This window comes from Silurus meridionalis, chromosome 12 (assembly GCF_014805685.1).
Source record: "Silurus meridionalis isolate SWU-2019-XX chromosome 12, ASM1480568v1, whole genome shotgun sequence".
Lineage (NCBI taxonomy): Eukaryota > Metazoa > Chordata > Actinopteri > Siluriformes > Siluridae > Silurus > Silurus meridionalis.
Genome location: NC_060895.1, coordinates 23287578 through 23304314, shown reverse-complemented (window position 1 = coordinate 23304314; position 16737 = coordinate 23287578). Strand labels below are relative to the sequence as shown.

Here is a 16737-nt window from a genome sequence, read left to right as displayed (position 1 = left end):
ACATGGTTCTTGAGTTGAACCTTCCACAATAACCATCATGGACCTTTAGCCTGTTTGTTTGGAGAACATTCAATTCATTTTTATTTGTAAAGCAATTTTTACAATGGACATTGTCTCAAAGTGGATTTACAGAGATAAATGTTGTATAAAAGATTGTATACATTTAATGCCTATAAATTTGTTCCTTATTATTATAAGTTTATCCCTAATTATTGAGCCAGTGGCTACTGTGGCAAGAAAAAACTCCCTGAGATAGCATAAGGAAGGAACCTTAATAGGAACCAGACTCAAAAGCAAACCCATTCTGTTCCTCGCTACTTTTAAGTGAAAACAAAGAAAAAGAGTGTTAAATGAAAAGCTTTGGTAACCCCACAAGTGCAACCCTACGGTTCTGCTAAGAATGTGTGCAGATATGTGTGTGAAAAAACACATTATTCCTCAGTGCTTTGGAATTCTGGATTCTGATTGGTTGAAACGATGTTCTTCTGTTTTATAAGGCAATATTTTCCACTTTCAGCATCTTGTAGCTGTCCACGGTGCTGAAGTTTTCAAACAAGAGAAAATCTTCACAACAGAGAAATTTGGTTTCTAAATGGCAAGCTGTATGTGTGTGCCCTTATCCAGAGCCACTTCTAACTGAGCAGTTGAGGGCTAAGGGCCTTCCTCAAGTGACCAGCAATCCAGCTTGGTGGTGCTGGAATTTGAACTCATCCCCTTTAAAGTAAAAGTCTAACAACTTAACCAGTGAGCTATCACCTACCACCTTCTCGAACATTCTGCATTTAATGTACTTTAAATTGTTAAATTGTTTTGTGGTGTAAAAGGAATAAAACACCCGATAAATTTGAAGCTTGTTACTGTAACTCCTCTTTATTACAACAGCCTGTTGTTGATTATTTTTCCGAAATAGAATATTAGAGAGGGTATTATTCTATATCTTCCTTACTCATCTCTGTTGAGCACTGAGACTTTTACATTCTATTTCAATAAAACACTAAATGATTGGAAAATTGCACTGACTCAAGGTTTTGCTCGTCTTAAGTGCCTGAAAGAAGCAGACCTTCAGACGGCACCAGCACTACCATGATGCTCTATTATTCTCCTCTGCTGTACACTTTCTTCTGTGTTATCAGTAAAACTTGGGTTATGTGTGACTCAGGGACACTGTGTTGAGGAAGAAGCTCTTCTCGTATTTTCTCCTCATTCTTATTTGGGTAATTTGCCTTTTAAAGAAACATACAGGAAAAAAATGCAGCATTTAGGCCGAGCTATTAAAATGTGAGTGGATTGGAGAAAGGGTCACATGAGTGAAAATGAGAAACAGCGTACGTGGCACGAGCGATGCGATTGCAAGGAGCCCATAATCAGATCACTCTCATTAGGTCTGTTGAAATCACAGAGGCTTTTACTTCACTTGTATTGGATTACCAGGAATACAGCGCTCTCATGACAATCTGCATTATCAGGGCGATTTTTCTTCCTCTCCCTCCCTCCCTTTTTCTCTTCTCCTCTCTCATACTTCTTCTCTTCTGCTGCCTTCCTCCCTCCTTCTCCATCGTTCTCTTCCTGTCCCTCACTCTTTCTTTAAATTTTTTATCTTTCTCTCTCTCACAATCTCTTTTCCCTCTCACCCTCTCTTTCTCTCTCTCTTCCATTTCTTACTTTACTTTCTCTCTCTCTCTCTCTCTCTCTCTCTCTCTCATATTTCTCTTCTCTGCCCTTCTCTTCCACTTTCCCTTTCTGTCTCTCTCCTCCTCTTTCTTCCCATCTCTGTCTCTCCCTATTTGTTCCTCTCTCTCTTTCACTTCTTTTCACTTTCTATTTACTCTCCTCTCTGTCTTTCTTTTATTTCACTCCTTTCCTCTCTTCCTTCTCCTCCATGTTCTCTCTCTTGTTCCGTCCCTCCTCTTTCTTTATCTACCCTCTCTGCCTTTCTATTCCTTCTTTCGCTATTTTACTCTAGTTCCTCTTTCTCTCCCTCTATCTCTCTCCCCTCTCCTTGTCCTTTCTCCTTCTCTTACCCCTTCTTCTCTCCTCCTCTCTCTCCTCTATATCTCTCTTTCTTCCTCTATCTATTCCCCATTCTTTCCCTTTCCACCCTCTCTAGTCTTCCTCCCTCTCTCTTTCTCTCTCTTTCTCTCTCTCTCTCTCTCTCTCTCTCTCTCTCTAACCCCCTCCTCTCTCTCTCTCTCTCTCTCTCTCTCTCTCTCTCTCTCACATGCTGGTGTTGCAGAAGGACTGAGCTCTAGGCTGTGTTGCTGGTTGTGTGTGAGTGTGTGTGTGTGTGATTGAGTGTGTGTATGTTGGTCTGAGAGAGTGTGTAAGTGGTCAGAAACTCGAGCGGTGCTCTGATTATTTGAAGAGTTTTGTCTTCTCATGATCAGGAAACACAGCAGAAGATTTAGCAGCCTGTAGTGCTACCGGACATAGATACAGGTAAGGTGAACGTGTGTGTGTGTGTGTGTGTGTGTGTGTGTGCACGCTTTGGTGGGTGGTCACACAAACAGCATGTCTGTAGGTGGGAATTTTACTCTTGATCATGATACTTAAACATTATTCTTTCAGTACATAAATAATTACTGCAATTTGTTTTTAAGAGAATTTATGTAGTACATACAGTGAGGGAAAAAATGATTTGATCCCCTGCTGATTTTGTACGTTTGCCCACTGGCAAAGAAATGATCAGTCTATAATTTGAATGGCAGGTTTATTTGAACAGTGATTTACAAAATAACACAAAAAACCAACAGAAAAACGCATTAAAAAAGTTATAAATTAATTTTAATTTTATTGAGTAAAATAAGTATTTGATCCCCATCAATCAACAGGATTTCTGCCTCCCGGTGTTTTTATACAGGTAACGAGCTTAAAGGTAGTGCTCCTAATCTCAGCTCGTTACCTGTATAAAAGACACCTGTCCACAGAATCAGTCACTCAGTCAGATTCCAAACTCTCCACCATGTCTAAGACCAAAGAGCTGTCCAAGGGTGTCAGGAACAAGATTGTAGACCTACACAAGGCTGGAATGGGCTACAAGACCAAAACAAGCTTGGTGAGAAGGTGACAACAGTTGGTGTGATTATTCGCACATGAAAGAAACACTAAATAACTGTAAATCTCTCTCGGTCTGAAGCACCATGCAAGATCTCAACTAGTGGAGTTTCAGTAATCATAAGAACGGTGAAGAATCAGCCCAGAACCACATGGGAGGATCTTGTCAATGATTTAATGGCAGCTGGGACCATGGTCTCCAAGAAAACAATTGGTAATGCACTACGCTGTGAAGACTTGAAATCCTGCAGACCCTGCAAGGTTCCCCTGCTCAAGAATGCAGATGTACAGCCCCATCTGAAGTTTAATAAAAATTGAAAAAATTTAGAGAAAAACTGGGTGAAAATGTTGTGGGGACCAAAATCGAGCTCTTTGGCATCAACTAGACTCGCCATATTTGGAGGAGGAGGACGAATGCTGCCTATGACCCCAAGAACACCAGCCCCACCTTCAAACATTGCGGGTGCTTTTTTGCTAGGGGGAGAGGACAACTGCACCGCATCAAAGGAACGATGGACGGGGCCATGTGCCATCAAATCTGCATGAGAATCTAATTCTCTCAGCCATGCCATTGAAAATGAGTTGTGGATGGTTATTCCAGCATGAAAATGACCCAAAACATACGGCAAATTTAAAGAAGTGGCTCAAAAAGTAGCGCATTAAGGTCCTGGAGTGGCCTAGCCAGTCTCCAGACCCCAGTTCCATAGAAAATCTGTGGAGGGAACTGAAGGTTCGAGTTGCCAAATGTCAGGCTCAAAAAATGAACCTCCTGGTTCATGGCAAGCTTTATTTATGCACATAATGTCTACATATATGTTTATTCCCCCAATTGTTACCCCACAATTGTATTGTAATTGATTCACAAATGTTTGTCTATATAGTGGACTACGGTTATAGTACAATAAGGTTATAAGTGTGTATACATATCAGTAGTGAAAAATAAAATGAAATACATAATAATACTATATGAATGTTTATGTGACAAATAGAATCAGAATTTGAAATGGTGCAGTAGGCTGAAGAAGAAGTAAAAGTATGATGCCTGCAATATGATGCAGTAGAAGTAGATGCAGATGTGCAAATGGTAATGTAATATTCAATCAGATATTTAATATTGCATGAAAGTGCAAGCATTTTAATGCAATATTAGAACCTGGCAGATAAAGCTTAGTGTCTGAGTTCAGCATTAGTGTGGCTGAAGGGAAAAAGCTATTCTTGAGTCTTTTTGTGCAGTAGTAGAAACTTCTGGATCGTTTTCCTGATGGAAGACATGTAAACAGTCCATTGTGGGACTTGATAGAACGTCTCATCCTCTACTAGGATCTCTTTTGGTGAGGACTCAATAGTGGCACTTTGGTCATGCTGGGATTTGAAGTCATGACCAGAACTTTTGTGAATTAGTAGCCCAGTGGATAAGATGTTGGACTTAACTGAACATCATGAGATCCAATCCCACAACCACCTTTGAGCAAAGCCCTTAACCCCAAAGCTGCTTAGTTGTATAATTGAGATAACTGTAAGTCGCTCTGGAACCTGGGAAGGTTGTAGCTCAGGGGTTAGGACATTGGGTTCAGAAGGTCATAGGTTCAAATCCCAGCACCACCAAACTGCTACTGCTGGGCCCTTGAGCAAGGTCCTTAATCTTCAACTGCTCAGTTGTAAGTCGCTCTGGATAAGGGCGTCTGCTGAAAATGCCATACAGGTAAACATTTACATGGATAAGGGCGTATGCTATAAATGCAAAACTTTGGATGGGAAGTTCATCACTGATGTGTTGATTATGCTGAGCAATTGTTGGACATTTACAGCATTTTCCAAACGCCCTTATCAAGAATAAATTACATTTCTCTCTTTTGTACAGTTGAGCAGCTATTTGGTTTAGGGCCTTGCTCAGGGGCTCTGGGAGTGGCAGCTTAGTGTGGCTGGGATTTAAATTCATGACCTTCAGATTCAACGTCCAATGCAATGTTGCAATGTAAATGATGATTGCAGTGCCTTTTTATCACACCCTGTGCAGTTATTGAACCAGTCTGCGATGGACTTTGAAAGGATGCTTCAATGGAACAAAAGTTCAACATGATCTGAGGAGCAAAGTGAGCTTTCTTTAGTCTCCTTAAAAAATACAGGCACTGATGCTGTGGCACTTTTTTAACCAGAGGTTTAGGCTTAGGTTTTGTAAGAATTTTTTTTAAATATACTTGCATATTATGTAATATTAAAGCGGTTAAAGGGGCTTTTTAATTGTCACATGAGCCATGATAAAGCACCCCTAGAGCACAAAATGTTAAAGGACTTGCTCAAGGGATCAAGAGTGTCAGCTTGTTGATACCAGGGCTTGAACCTCTAAACTTCAGTAACACAAAGCCTTAACCTCCAGGATAAACTGTTGCTTTGTCAAGTCAAGTCAAGTAAAGAGGCTTTTATTGTCATTTCTACTATACACAGTTGTACACGGTACACAGTAAAAACGAGACAACGTTCCTCCGGAACCCTGGTGCTACACTAAACAACATAGAGCTACAACACAACACAAAGCTACATAAAGTGCATCGAGTGCAACCCAGTGCAGACAGTGCAGACAAAAAAACAGTACAGACAGACAGACAACACAAGACAATACAAAACAAGACAAAAAAAACAAATATAGCGTCGACCAGTAAACCTAAAAACTATACACGGGAGTGAATATAACCAGATTTATAGTAATCTCCATTTCAATAATACTTTAAATATTTAAATAATGAATATAACATATTACTCGCAAAATCACAAGAAATATTATAACAGGGTTGCATGTCTTTGATATTAGCTTGAATTCAATGACCTGAAACCGCCATTATAGGAAAGTTTCAGTTTAAGATCTTTGACAAATGATAGCATTTCTCTGAACTCCTTGTGCCTCCAACTGTTGAAGCTATTAGAGATTCAGGATTATGGACAGTGTTTATTTATGGCATGATGTAAAAAAGTGAAATGATCTGCCCAGCTGTCGAATCAGAGCACAACAGGACGGCTAATCTCAAACAGGTTGGCGTGTTTGAGTAGAGCAGTGAGTGTTGATCTAGAGGCGAATGGCAGAAGGAGGAGGTGAAGTGACTCAGACGCCTGGTTCTAGACGGCTGTGTCACTCCAATCTGTTACTCCCGGGCTGGTGGCCAACACCGCGCTGGCCTCTTAGCAGAGTCACTGACCGCTAACTTCTAAACTAGATGGGGGTCATTCTTTAATTGGAGTGGCAAAGGAGAGGCTGCATTTTTACAAACATTTTTGCAGAAGTAACACCAACAAAATTAACACTAACACCACAGACAAACACCACCAACACTAACACCACACTAACAACACCACACTAACTCCACAGATACTAACTCTGCCAACACTTACACCAACACTAACACCACACTAACAACACCACTAACACTATCAACTTCAACACTAACACCACAGACACAAACAACTCCACATCAACACAGCTGATACTAACACCAACAATGATGCACATAAGGGCGTCTGCTAAAAGCCGCAAATGTAAATGTTAATGCAAATGTAACACCAGACATCAACACTACTGACAGTGACACCTGACATTAACCCAACAGAGAGTGACACTACTGACACCAACATCGCCTACAGTGACACTACAGACAGCAACACCACAGACATCAACACTACATACTACAGACAGTGACACCACAGACATCAACACTACAGACAGTGACAGTGACACCAGACATCAACACCACAGACAGTGACAGTGACATTGACACCAGACATCAGCACTACAGACAGTGACAGTGACAACAGACATCAACACTACAGACAGTGACAGTGACACCAGACATCAACACTACAGACAGTGACAGTGACACCAGACATCAACACTACAGACAGTGACAGTGACATTGACACCAGACATCAACACTACAGACAGTGACACTACAGATAGTGACACTATTTAATTATCCTGGGATAAAAAGTTATTTGTGACTCATGTAACAATTTTAGAAATAATACAAATAAACAAGAAACATATTAAGTGCATATTTTTGGTATAAAATTTAACACACATTTAAACCATGGCTAACACATTTAACATCTTTGATATACACTGCTTGCTTGGCTCTGCGTTATTTTTAACAGCTCCTTGAGCTTAGCAGCTGTGAAGCTGCCAGTCATCTCTGTTTCAGCATCGCTGCATCCTGCCACGGATTCATTGTCTATGCAAATGGGAATGCATTTAATTCTTGCCAAGCGGTTATTGATGGAGGAATGAAGGGGTGTGATGGAAGATGGAAGGCTATTGATTTTACCTCCTCGCACATCGCTGGTGTGAGGCGCTGGCATGAGTGACAGCAGTTCCAAGACTCGGGTTAGTGACTGGATCACACTCGGCATCTGTGAACTGTGTGTGTGTGTGTGTGTGTGTGTGTGTGTGTGTGTGTAAAAGAGAGAGAGAATGAATGCGCACAAAACCCTGCTTGTATTCGACATTTCCTTCTATTTACACTTTATGGACACCTGACCATAAGATTGGTATGTGCTTGTTTTTGAACATCCAATTCCACATTGAGTACCCATTTGCTGTCATAATAAGCTCCACTCTTCTGGGAAGATATTCCACTAGATTTTGTGAAGATTTGTGAGATTCATTCAGCCACAAGGGTGTTAGGAATGGAAGTATGTGAGGTACTGAAGTATGTGAGGTGAGGAGGGCTGGGGTGCAGTCTGCGTTCACATTCATCTCAAAAGTGTTCAATAGGGTTTATAGATAGAGAGAAGATCTTCCACTCCATCCTATGTACAAGTTTTGTACATTTTAATGCTGAAACAGGTTTGGGGATTTTTTTTTACTGCATTCAAAGACATCTTATATAATTGTGTGCCTTCAACTTTGTGGTAACAGTTTGGGGATGAACCACAAACGTCTGGAAAAGTTAAGTGTCCCAATACTTTTGTCCAAGCATTTTAATAGTGAAACATGAGAAAATCACATACAATTATTTCATTCCTATTTCACAAAAAACTCCCAGTCCACATTTACAACCTAATCTACTGGTGGAAATACAATTAGACTGCCAAATTGCAAAGAACCTTTACGTTTATAACAGGAAATGAGTTCCCATCTTGACAATAAGCATCATCAGTCACTGTCTCATCAACTCAGGTGGCTAAAGGTCTCTTGCGGTGTTCACCACACATCCACTTGTTTCCTCCGGTTCTGAGATGTTCTGATAGTCCTTGCTTGAGGACAGGTAAAAAAAAAAAACTTTTAGCTCCGTTGGATCACCTCTTCCACGAACTTCAGGAGAGTTGAGAAAAAAAAACAGAAAAAAGAGATGACGTCTGAAAATCCATGTAAATATGAAGTAAAATCAATATTGTAAGTAACAAATGGTGCTCCAGGAGCAATGATATGCACATGAACAGGGTCTAGATCATCTTGAATATCAATGAACACAGTGTCATGTATTATGCACGAAAGCCTGCACATTTCAGCCACCAATATTATTTCTTATTATAACTCTCAGTACTGGGCGTTAGAACAAGACTAGTCTCAGCTCAAATCTTAGATGCGTCCTGTCCTAATGCAATGTAGAATTCTTAAAAAAAAAATTTATTCATCAACCAAATGTGCTACATGTTAGTAGAAAATATTTCTGTCCAATCACAATCAAGAAATCGACAGAAAAATAAAATTTTTTTTTTAAGAAGAATTTGTAAAAATTTAAGGTCAGAAAGGTCAATGATATAAAATCAGATGACAACCAAGACAACAATCATTACTAGAAAAAACGAAAGGAAGGAAGGAAGGGTGGGCAATTTATGGAAAGTAGGTGTGTGTAATTACACAGCAGCAGGAATGGTGTGATTGGATGATGCTTGGAAGTAAGTGGGTGGGGTTTGGCTACATGGTGGAAGCTCTGAAAAGAAGACGAATTGTCCCTAATGCAAACAAATCAGCAACATGTCTGTGCTAAACTAGAGTTTTACACATGTATGTACTCCAACCAGACCTCTGGAGGACCTCATGAGACTGATGTGATGTTCAGCTTCATGTAAACAGGATCAGAGAGCAGGTATGAGCACGAACCCCAGTCCTAATCCTTAAGACTAAAGGGATGAGTCTGGTTTAGTGAGTACACTCTGCACAGTTTTCTTTCTTTTCTTTTCTCTTGCTTCATGTAAATTAAAAAAGGGATAAAGTGAATGCAGGTATTTGACTCCAATTGTTGCTTAAAAACAGCAAAGATATTTTGTATGTAATTTATGAAAAAGGTGTTTTTACAGTTTTTCATATGTAATGCATGTGTGAGTTTTCTAAATGTTTAAAGTAGTTACTTTTACCTAGTAGTTAATTCTTGCCTATGATGAAACAAAGGAATGGAGGTTTATGCATTTTTGCTTCTTTTTAAAGGAATTTTTTCCTTCATATATTGTAATTCTTATTTGACTTTATTTTTTAAAGCTTTTTCTGCGTGCTTATTCGATCGCACGGACAATTTTTACAATTTTCTATACATTATATTTTTATGATTTTAAAACCAAGGAAAAAAACAAATTGTATTTTCTTTTTTGTGTTTGCAGGTGTTTTTCATTCTTTACATTATCTATTTATTGTTTTTTTTTTTCTTTCTTTCTTTCTTTCTTTCTTTTTTTTTTTTTATTTTTTATTTTTTGTACACTGAAAAAATTGTTAAATGTTCATAGCTTTCACATAGTAATTGTGTTGTATTTGGATGTATTGTGACCCACTACCACTGATGTTTTTTTACACACACACAGATATATGCACGATTGCCATCCCTATTTCGTATTTATTCTCATCGAATGGATCAATCTGTGTTTTCTGTTCTTATGTTGGCCACTGCTGCTGTTTTTATTTCTTTATGTGGTTTATTTCTTTCTTTCAATCATTTCAGTACAAAACAAAAAAAAAACGAAAATGACCATCTTCCCACAGAGGACATTATTCAGTTTATAGTACAAAGCAGGGGAAAATGGTTTGATATTTAATACCCTTACAATAAGGAACAAGTTACAGGTGCAGTTAAAGCTTACTCTGCTTTGAATTTATTGTTGAATTCATGGCACTATTAAATCAGTTTGGAAGTTGCTTCTGCTGATGGTAATTTTTTCTCTTTTTGGAAGGTCTGAGTTCTGTGAACATTATTTAGAGAGCAGACAGTCGTCTGGAGTGATATCTATCATGGACCGACCTGCCCAGTCACCACACCTAAATGCTATTAAACTGTTTTGGGATGAACTGCATCACAAGAAAGAAAGCAATCTTCATTTAGTGAAGGACACCATGGGCAAGTTTTACAAGAAGCACAACAATATTTCGGCTGATTGTTTGGAGAAACGAACTGTCCAGATATCGAGAGTGTGTAAAGCTGCTGTTCATGCTAACGGAGGATTTTTCAATGAAAATAAAGTCTGGACATTTATAGATTTGTTTGGTCAAAGGAAATCTTCATACCATTAAATGACTGAGTTTGTTGCATAGAAACAGAAGGACTATTCGTGTGTTTCTCAAAAATCTAACTTATAAACTCGTGTCTGTATTTCAGCATCCGATGGTGTCATGGCCATGCTCTTGGAGCGAATTGGGTGTGTTGCAGTACGAGCCGGACCCCCTGACCTCATTACTCTTCCTGTCCTGTGGCTCCTCCTCTTTAGGCTAGTGGACACACAACTTCAAGGTAGGTGTCTGTGTGTTTCTTAACACCACACGGCTCTGTGTGGTTTGGTAATTCTGGATCTTCTGAACTGATCGAGTGTTGCATGCAAAGTGTCTTGTTCTGTCGGTGGATTTGTATCTCTGCTTTGCTCTAGAAATTTATCAATTCAAAATTGTACTTACTAAAGGTCGGTGCTCCCTGTGACTGTGCGTGCAGCCTTGTGCTGCCATGTGGGCACGCTACACACTAGACGTTTTGATTTCACCTCAGACAACTAGGAGGAAATCACGGTGAAGGTGATAAGCGTTTTTTTCCCCACCCTCATTCTGATGTTGACCTGTATCTGCATTAAATAATGCCTTACAGAGGTATAAATGTTCCTTTAAGATGTTCCTACAGTGTTCCTCCTAAAAGTGAGCATACTGTAAATAACCTGTGACCTCACTAGTCGTCTGTCTGAACTAATTAATCGTTGGTTAATTCTGCAGTGACGTCTGTGTCTAAATGACACAACCCGATTAACCATGATATGCTATTTTTCAGCAAGGGCAGGTGCTTATTTAGAGCAAACTTTCTGGGAACCCCTGTGAGCGCCCCATCACATCTAATTTCTTAACCTGTGAGCGAGCCGCGGTGAGTCGTGAGCCAAGGGTTTGGGTCCACTCTTAATTGGCATCTCCTGAGGAGACAAGGCCACATTGCCCTCTGCTGTCAGCTCCCCAAGCTCGCTCCCTCCCCAGTGGCTTGGCTTATTTATAGCAGGGCCTTTAAAACACACACACACACACACACACACGCAGCAACCCATTAATTCAGTCGACCAAGGCAGAAAACAATCTCTGAAGATCCCCATTTGCCTTCATTGCCAAGTCTTTGTGGATCGGAGCTGAAGGTTAATTCTGCACGTGTTGTGTTGTGCTATGTTGTTGTGTTGGTAGACAGTGGAGGAACACTTTGACTTTCATCCTTCGTTCAAGCAAAACAGGGCGTGATTAATGAGATCTGATTGTAATGCATGCCAAAAGGAGGTGCGTTCCAGAGTCAAGAGGTTGGGCCAAAAAAAGTGTGAATTCTTTGTTGCTCTTTTGTTATTTCTGATGACCCCTAACCTCCCTGTAGATCTTTTAACCCTGGTGCAAGTGTACTTTCCTGCTTTAACTTCCTTCATCATTATGCTAATTACATTGCTAGAACTGTATTTTTTTTTTTTGAGACTTTGGTTGTCACTGATTTATTTAAAACCCAATCCAGTTTCCGGAAAGAATACACACACAAGATGGTACCCATAATTACCACCATCCACCAGCTTGCAAGAGCTAACCTGAGAGGATTCTTAACAAGCCTCACTGTTCATGCTGACCTGTTACTGTAGCTAACCTGACAAGAAATCAAATGTTCACAACCTTGACAGGTAATTGCTAGCACATTTACTGACAATTTAAAAAACAATATATTGCTATTTACTGCTAATTAGCTAGCTAAACAATGAGCTTGGGTTTTAAATGTTTTCAAAAGTATAATTCTTATGTGTGGATCCTTATTTCTCCTAATCGTTCCACAAATTCCAACAAGCTAACTGCAATAACTAATCTGCTATACTTAAGATTTACCTCCTCACCTCCATCAGTACCTGACCACAAGCACAATCCAAAATCTAGTGTAGCACATTCCCTGGGAAGTGAAGCTTATTATAACTATAGATAACCAATCCGTATCCGTTTACCGCTTCAAACTCTTCTGAATCACTCTGTGAACGGATCAGAGTCTGACGAGACCCTTGAGATATTTGAGTAAGTAGGGATTATGCCTGCTTTTGCCATGGAATCTCACTAGAGGGCACTAACTGAATCTTTAGAATTCTTCAAATAATGAATCCCAGTCTCAAGCCCCGGCGGTTTCGCTACACGCTACGAGTCTAATGGATCCGCGGAATCCTACTGTTTAAGTGGATCTGCCAGGACACGTATAGGACCAGCATAACCCCTTGTGATTCTGACCATGTAAGAAGTTGAACAACTGTCATCTGCTTGTTGCTACAGTTACTCGCTAACAACAACTTTGAATAAAGTGGTATAATTGAAAATTTGTTTTATATGATGATGTTGGTCCAAGATAAGCAAGGACTTGAGTGATGCGAGTAAATGAAGAGAATGATTCATGTATCCTGAGTCATATAAGATTGGGCTATTTAACCTGAATTAATCCAGATTTGCTAATCTCTAATTTATTGCTTACAGTAACTCAGTGTTGTGCTCGTTACTAAAAAATAGTAACTAGTTACAGTTACTCGTTACTTCATTCGAAAATTAACTCAATTACTTTGTTGATTACTTACACCAAAAAGTAATGCGTTACTGTTAAAAGTTACTTTTTAAAGAACGTTCTTTAATGTTCCCATTAATGCCCTTTTATGCGTTATGGTCTATACAAACAAAACTGACTTAAACACAGAGTAATTTTTAAACACTATTTTATTAAAGTCAGAGCAGCACAAACTGAATATATCACAAGGATTTCTGAAATAAATAACAAAACAAGCTGAATAATATATTCACAATCAAAAACTAAAGTGGCTTCTGCTGTTGTGTTGAGCTCTTAAACATGTTCCTTTCACAGCTGAAGTATGAAAACTATCAACAATGAACAGAACACCAGGTTAGCTTCTAGCTTCTAGCTCCTCAGGCATGGAGTTCCTGGAGGATCTTCAACAGATTGGAGTTGCTGTTTATCACAGTAGATACGAGCTTCGAACCAGAAAGACACAGCTTACATTTGACTTAAAAGTTTTTGTCTTTATGCTCAACTAAAGTGAAATAATGATCATATTTCCACTTTGAGAAACTCGTCTTGCTCTCGCCTCGACTCGCCATTACTGCCGCACAGACCTGAATAAACGGAGACACGCCCACAGTGCGTCTTCTTCGTGTTTACAGTGGTTCATCCACCAATCCTACAATGCGACGCTGCTGTAAGCAGGTCAGACTGTAGTCTACACTTCAGCCCAAATTAATTCATTTAAAAAAGTAACGGGTAACGCACCATACGGTAAAGGTAACGAAGTTACTTTATTTTTAAAAGTAATGCGTTACAGTATTAGTTACTGTAAAAAAATTACTGCCCAACACTGGTAACTCAATGTCTTAGATATGCTAATCTGACAGGGTTTGTCTCTTGGAAACATTATACAACTGTCAACTCCCTAAAAAAAATTTAAAAGCTGATTCTATAATCCAGCAAAATTATCTTTGTAGAGGAAAAAAAAATAACTATAGTCATAAACTTATGAAATCTACTGTACAGTGTGGCCTCCATTTTTGGTTTATTTAAAATAAAAAGGTAGAGATGGATGATGAGCACCAGAGCAGGTGAAAGAAGAAGAACTGATAAAGCTCATAAAGCTTGAGCTGATCTACAGAAATTTGTCTTTAGCTAGGGCAGAAGTATGAGTGAAGAAGTGCCAGGATTATCATTTTTGGGTTCAGTGTAAGGATGAGACTGTGCAGTGCTTTCTCCAGGTTTATGCCCTGCTCTATGCTCTCTTGCAGGCTGTATGTCCTGATGTGTCGGTCATGTTTTTTTTTTTTTTTTTTTTAGAAAAAAAAATCAAATAAGTGCAGGTTTTTTTTGTTAGGTTTTGTTCATCACTGGCTGGATTCCAGTGCCCTTGTGGTTGTGTACTAACTGTATTACTGAATATCAGTCTTCATTCCCACCCTGACTGGCTCCTCTGTGGCTTTAGATTTCATGTCTGCACAACAGGTTATTACACTTACACTCACTCTACATGACATTCCCTTATAAAGTTCAGCTAAGTGCTCGTTTAGCGGTGGAAAATGGGATTAAGAGTGTGTTGTGTCTGTTCCACGCCTGGTGACCGGACCAGGGCTGTAGGACGTGTTCTTCTAGATGAATCTTGATTATTTTAAACAATAATTTTAATTTACAGTTTTTCTCAGTTGCTTTGGGGCGTTTTTCAGATCAGAAATGAAATTCTCAAAACTACTGCTCCACATCGTGTAAAAACAATTTCGCATTGATTTGAACAAATTGCTAATGCTTTGGTACGTTCATTTAATTGTGTGTACAAGTGTTTGCTGATTCCTACATAATCAATAATTTATTTCATGTTGATCAAAAATATTATACTGATTCTCACCCGAATAGTTTTAACCCCAAACATCATGGCATTAGTGCATTAAATAAGTAATTGAATGCAAAATAGTTAAACCAGTTTTCATAATCTACAACTCTATCGTATACTAGCTGTTTAACACTGTTATATATTATATTATCCAATATTTGTATAGATTTAATCAGGGTGAGATTTGTTATACAACACTGTATGGACAAAAGTTTTTGAACCTCTCCTTCCACATTTAGTTCCATTGTTCTAATGACCTCCACTCTTCTGGGAAGATGCTCTAGATTTTGAGGGGAAGACTGGTGTGGGATTAATTTAGCCACAAGGGTGTTAGTAAAGTAGGGTACTGATATAAGTAAGAAGTAAGGTGAAGTGGCCTGGGGTGCAGTCAGTGTGAATAATTCACCCCAAAGGTGTTCAATAGGGTTCAAGCAGAAGATCCTTCACTTGAACCCATAGAGACCTTCATGGAGCTGGCTTTGTGCACAGAGGCATCATCATGCTGGAACAGGTTTGTGTCTCCTAGTTCCAATCTTAGTTGAACCACAAACTGCTGAAAAAGGGGTATGTACATATGTAGCTTTATATTAACAAAACATCCTGTCTCGTTAGCCAACTGCCTTCACTGGAATGTATTGTGTCCCAAATCCTTTCTCCATATAGTATAGGAACATGATCGATCTATGCTAGAACTGTTCAATAAATTTGTATCCAAGTAATCAAAATGTACTTTTCTAGCTCATGTCCTTGATCAAATTGTGTGCAATATGCAGCATCTTCATCACTTATGAGACAACTCATCTTTGTAATGTAGTATAAATGAGCAACCTTTGTACTACATTAGTCTTTGTTGGATACTATACACGGTTTTAATGGGATGTACCAATTAAAAGGTTAACCGAACCCTTTCTATGCCAATTACTTTCCATTTGAAGTCCAAATTGGAAAGGGACCATGTAGGAAACATCTGTAACCACTGGAGACACCCTTTCTTTTTTTTTTTTTTTTTCTTGCTATTATCCTTTTTTCAGAGCAAATTGCTAAATCGCTCTGCTGAGGTATTACTTCAAGGGCCACACTGCTTTGATTTTGTTGCATTACAATTGAGATTTTTTGTTGTTGCTAGCAAATAAATGACATCCATGTTGCGTAGATGTAAATGTGTTCATTTTTGCTGAAGTACACATGCTTAAGTGGACTGTGCTTTTGTTCCTGGCGGATCTTTGTACGGCCTGCAGCGAGTCCCACGAGCCCATGCTGATCCTGTAAAGCTGCATCGCCTCTAATTTATCTGAACCTCCCTGTGATAAGGAGCTACTGCTATGCTGCAAACAGCTGTCCGACCAGATGCCTATTCACTACAGGGCCCTGATTTAAATCTCTCTCTCTCTCTCTCTTTCTCTCGCTTGTCAGGAGATGTTGAATTTTCTCTGACGGTCGTCCATCTCCAAATCACAGGTTTATGCTAATCAGTTAATCGTTAGTATTGTTTCGTAACTACTTCTACATGGTTGTGTAGACTAGCATAGCAGATGCTCCAGATGTGTTACTAAACAACAACAACAAAAAATACTTGTAAAAGTAGTCTTCAGGGTCAATCAAAACAAACCAGTGTAAAATTATATTTGTGAAATACGCATTCATACCGAGTACGTCATGTGGTACATTTTATGGCATTTGGCAAACACCCATATCCAGAGCGACTTACAACTGAGCAGGGGAGGGTTAAGGGCCTTGCTCAAGGGCCCCGGAGTTGCAGTTCGGTGGGGTGGGATTTGAACCCGTGACCTTCCGATCCAAAGTCCAATGCCTTAATCACTGAGCTACCAACTAAAGTATTAAACTAAAAAAGCTAAATTAAAA

The 16737-nt window shown here is 39.2% G+C and overlaps 1 protein-coding gene across 1 annotated transcript in view; it reads left to right on the top strand.

The window, feature by feature from the left end:
• Positions 1 to 8988: 8988 nt before the first annotated feature.
• Positions 8989 to 16737, top strand: part of robo2 (roundabout, axon guidance receptor, homolog 2 (Drosophila)) — a 509120-nt gene continuing 501371 nt past the window's right edge. The window contains 2 exon segments of the mRNA XM_046862541.1: positions 8989 to 9128; positions 10623 to 10754. Of these exon segments, the coding sequence (XP_046718497.1) occupies positions 10637 to 10754 (118 nt within the window). The 5' untranslated portion in view covers positions 8989 to 9128; positions 10623 to 10636.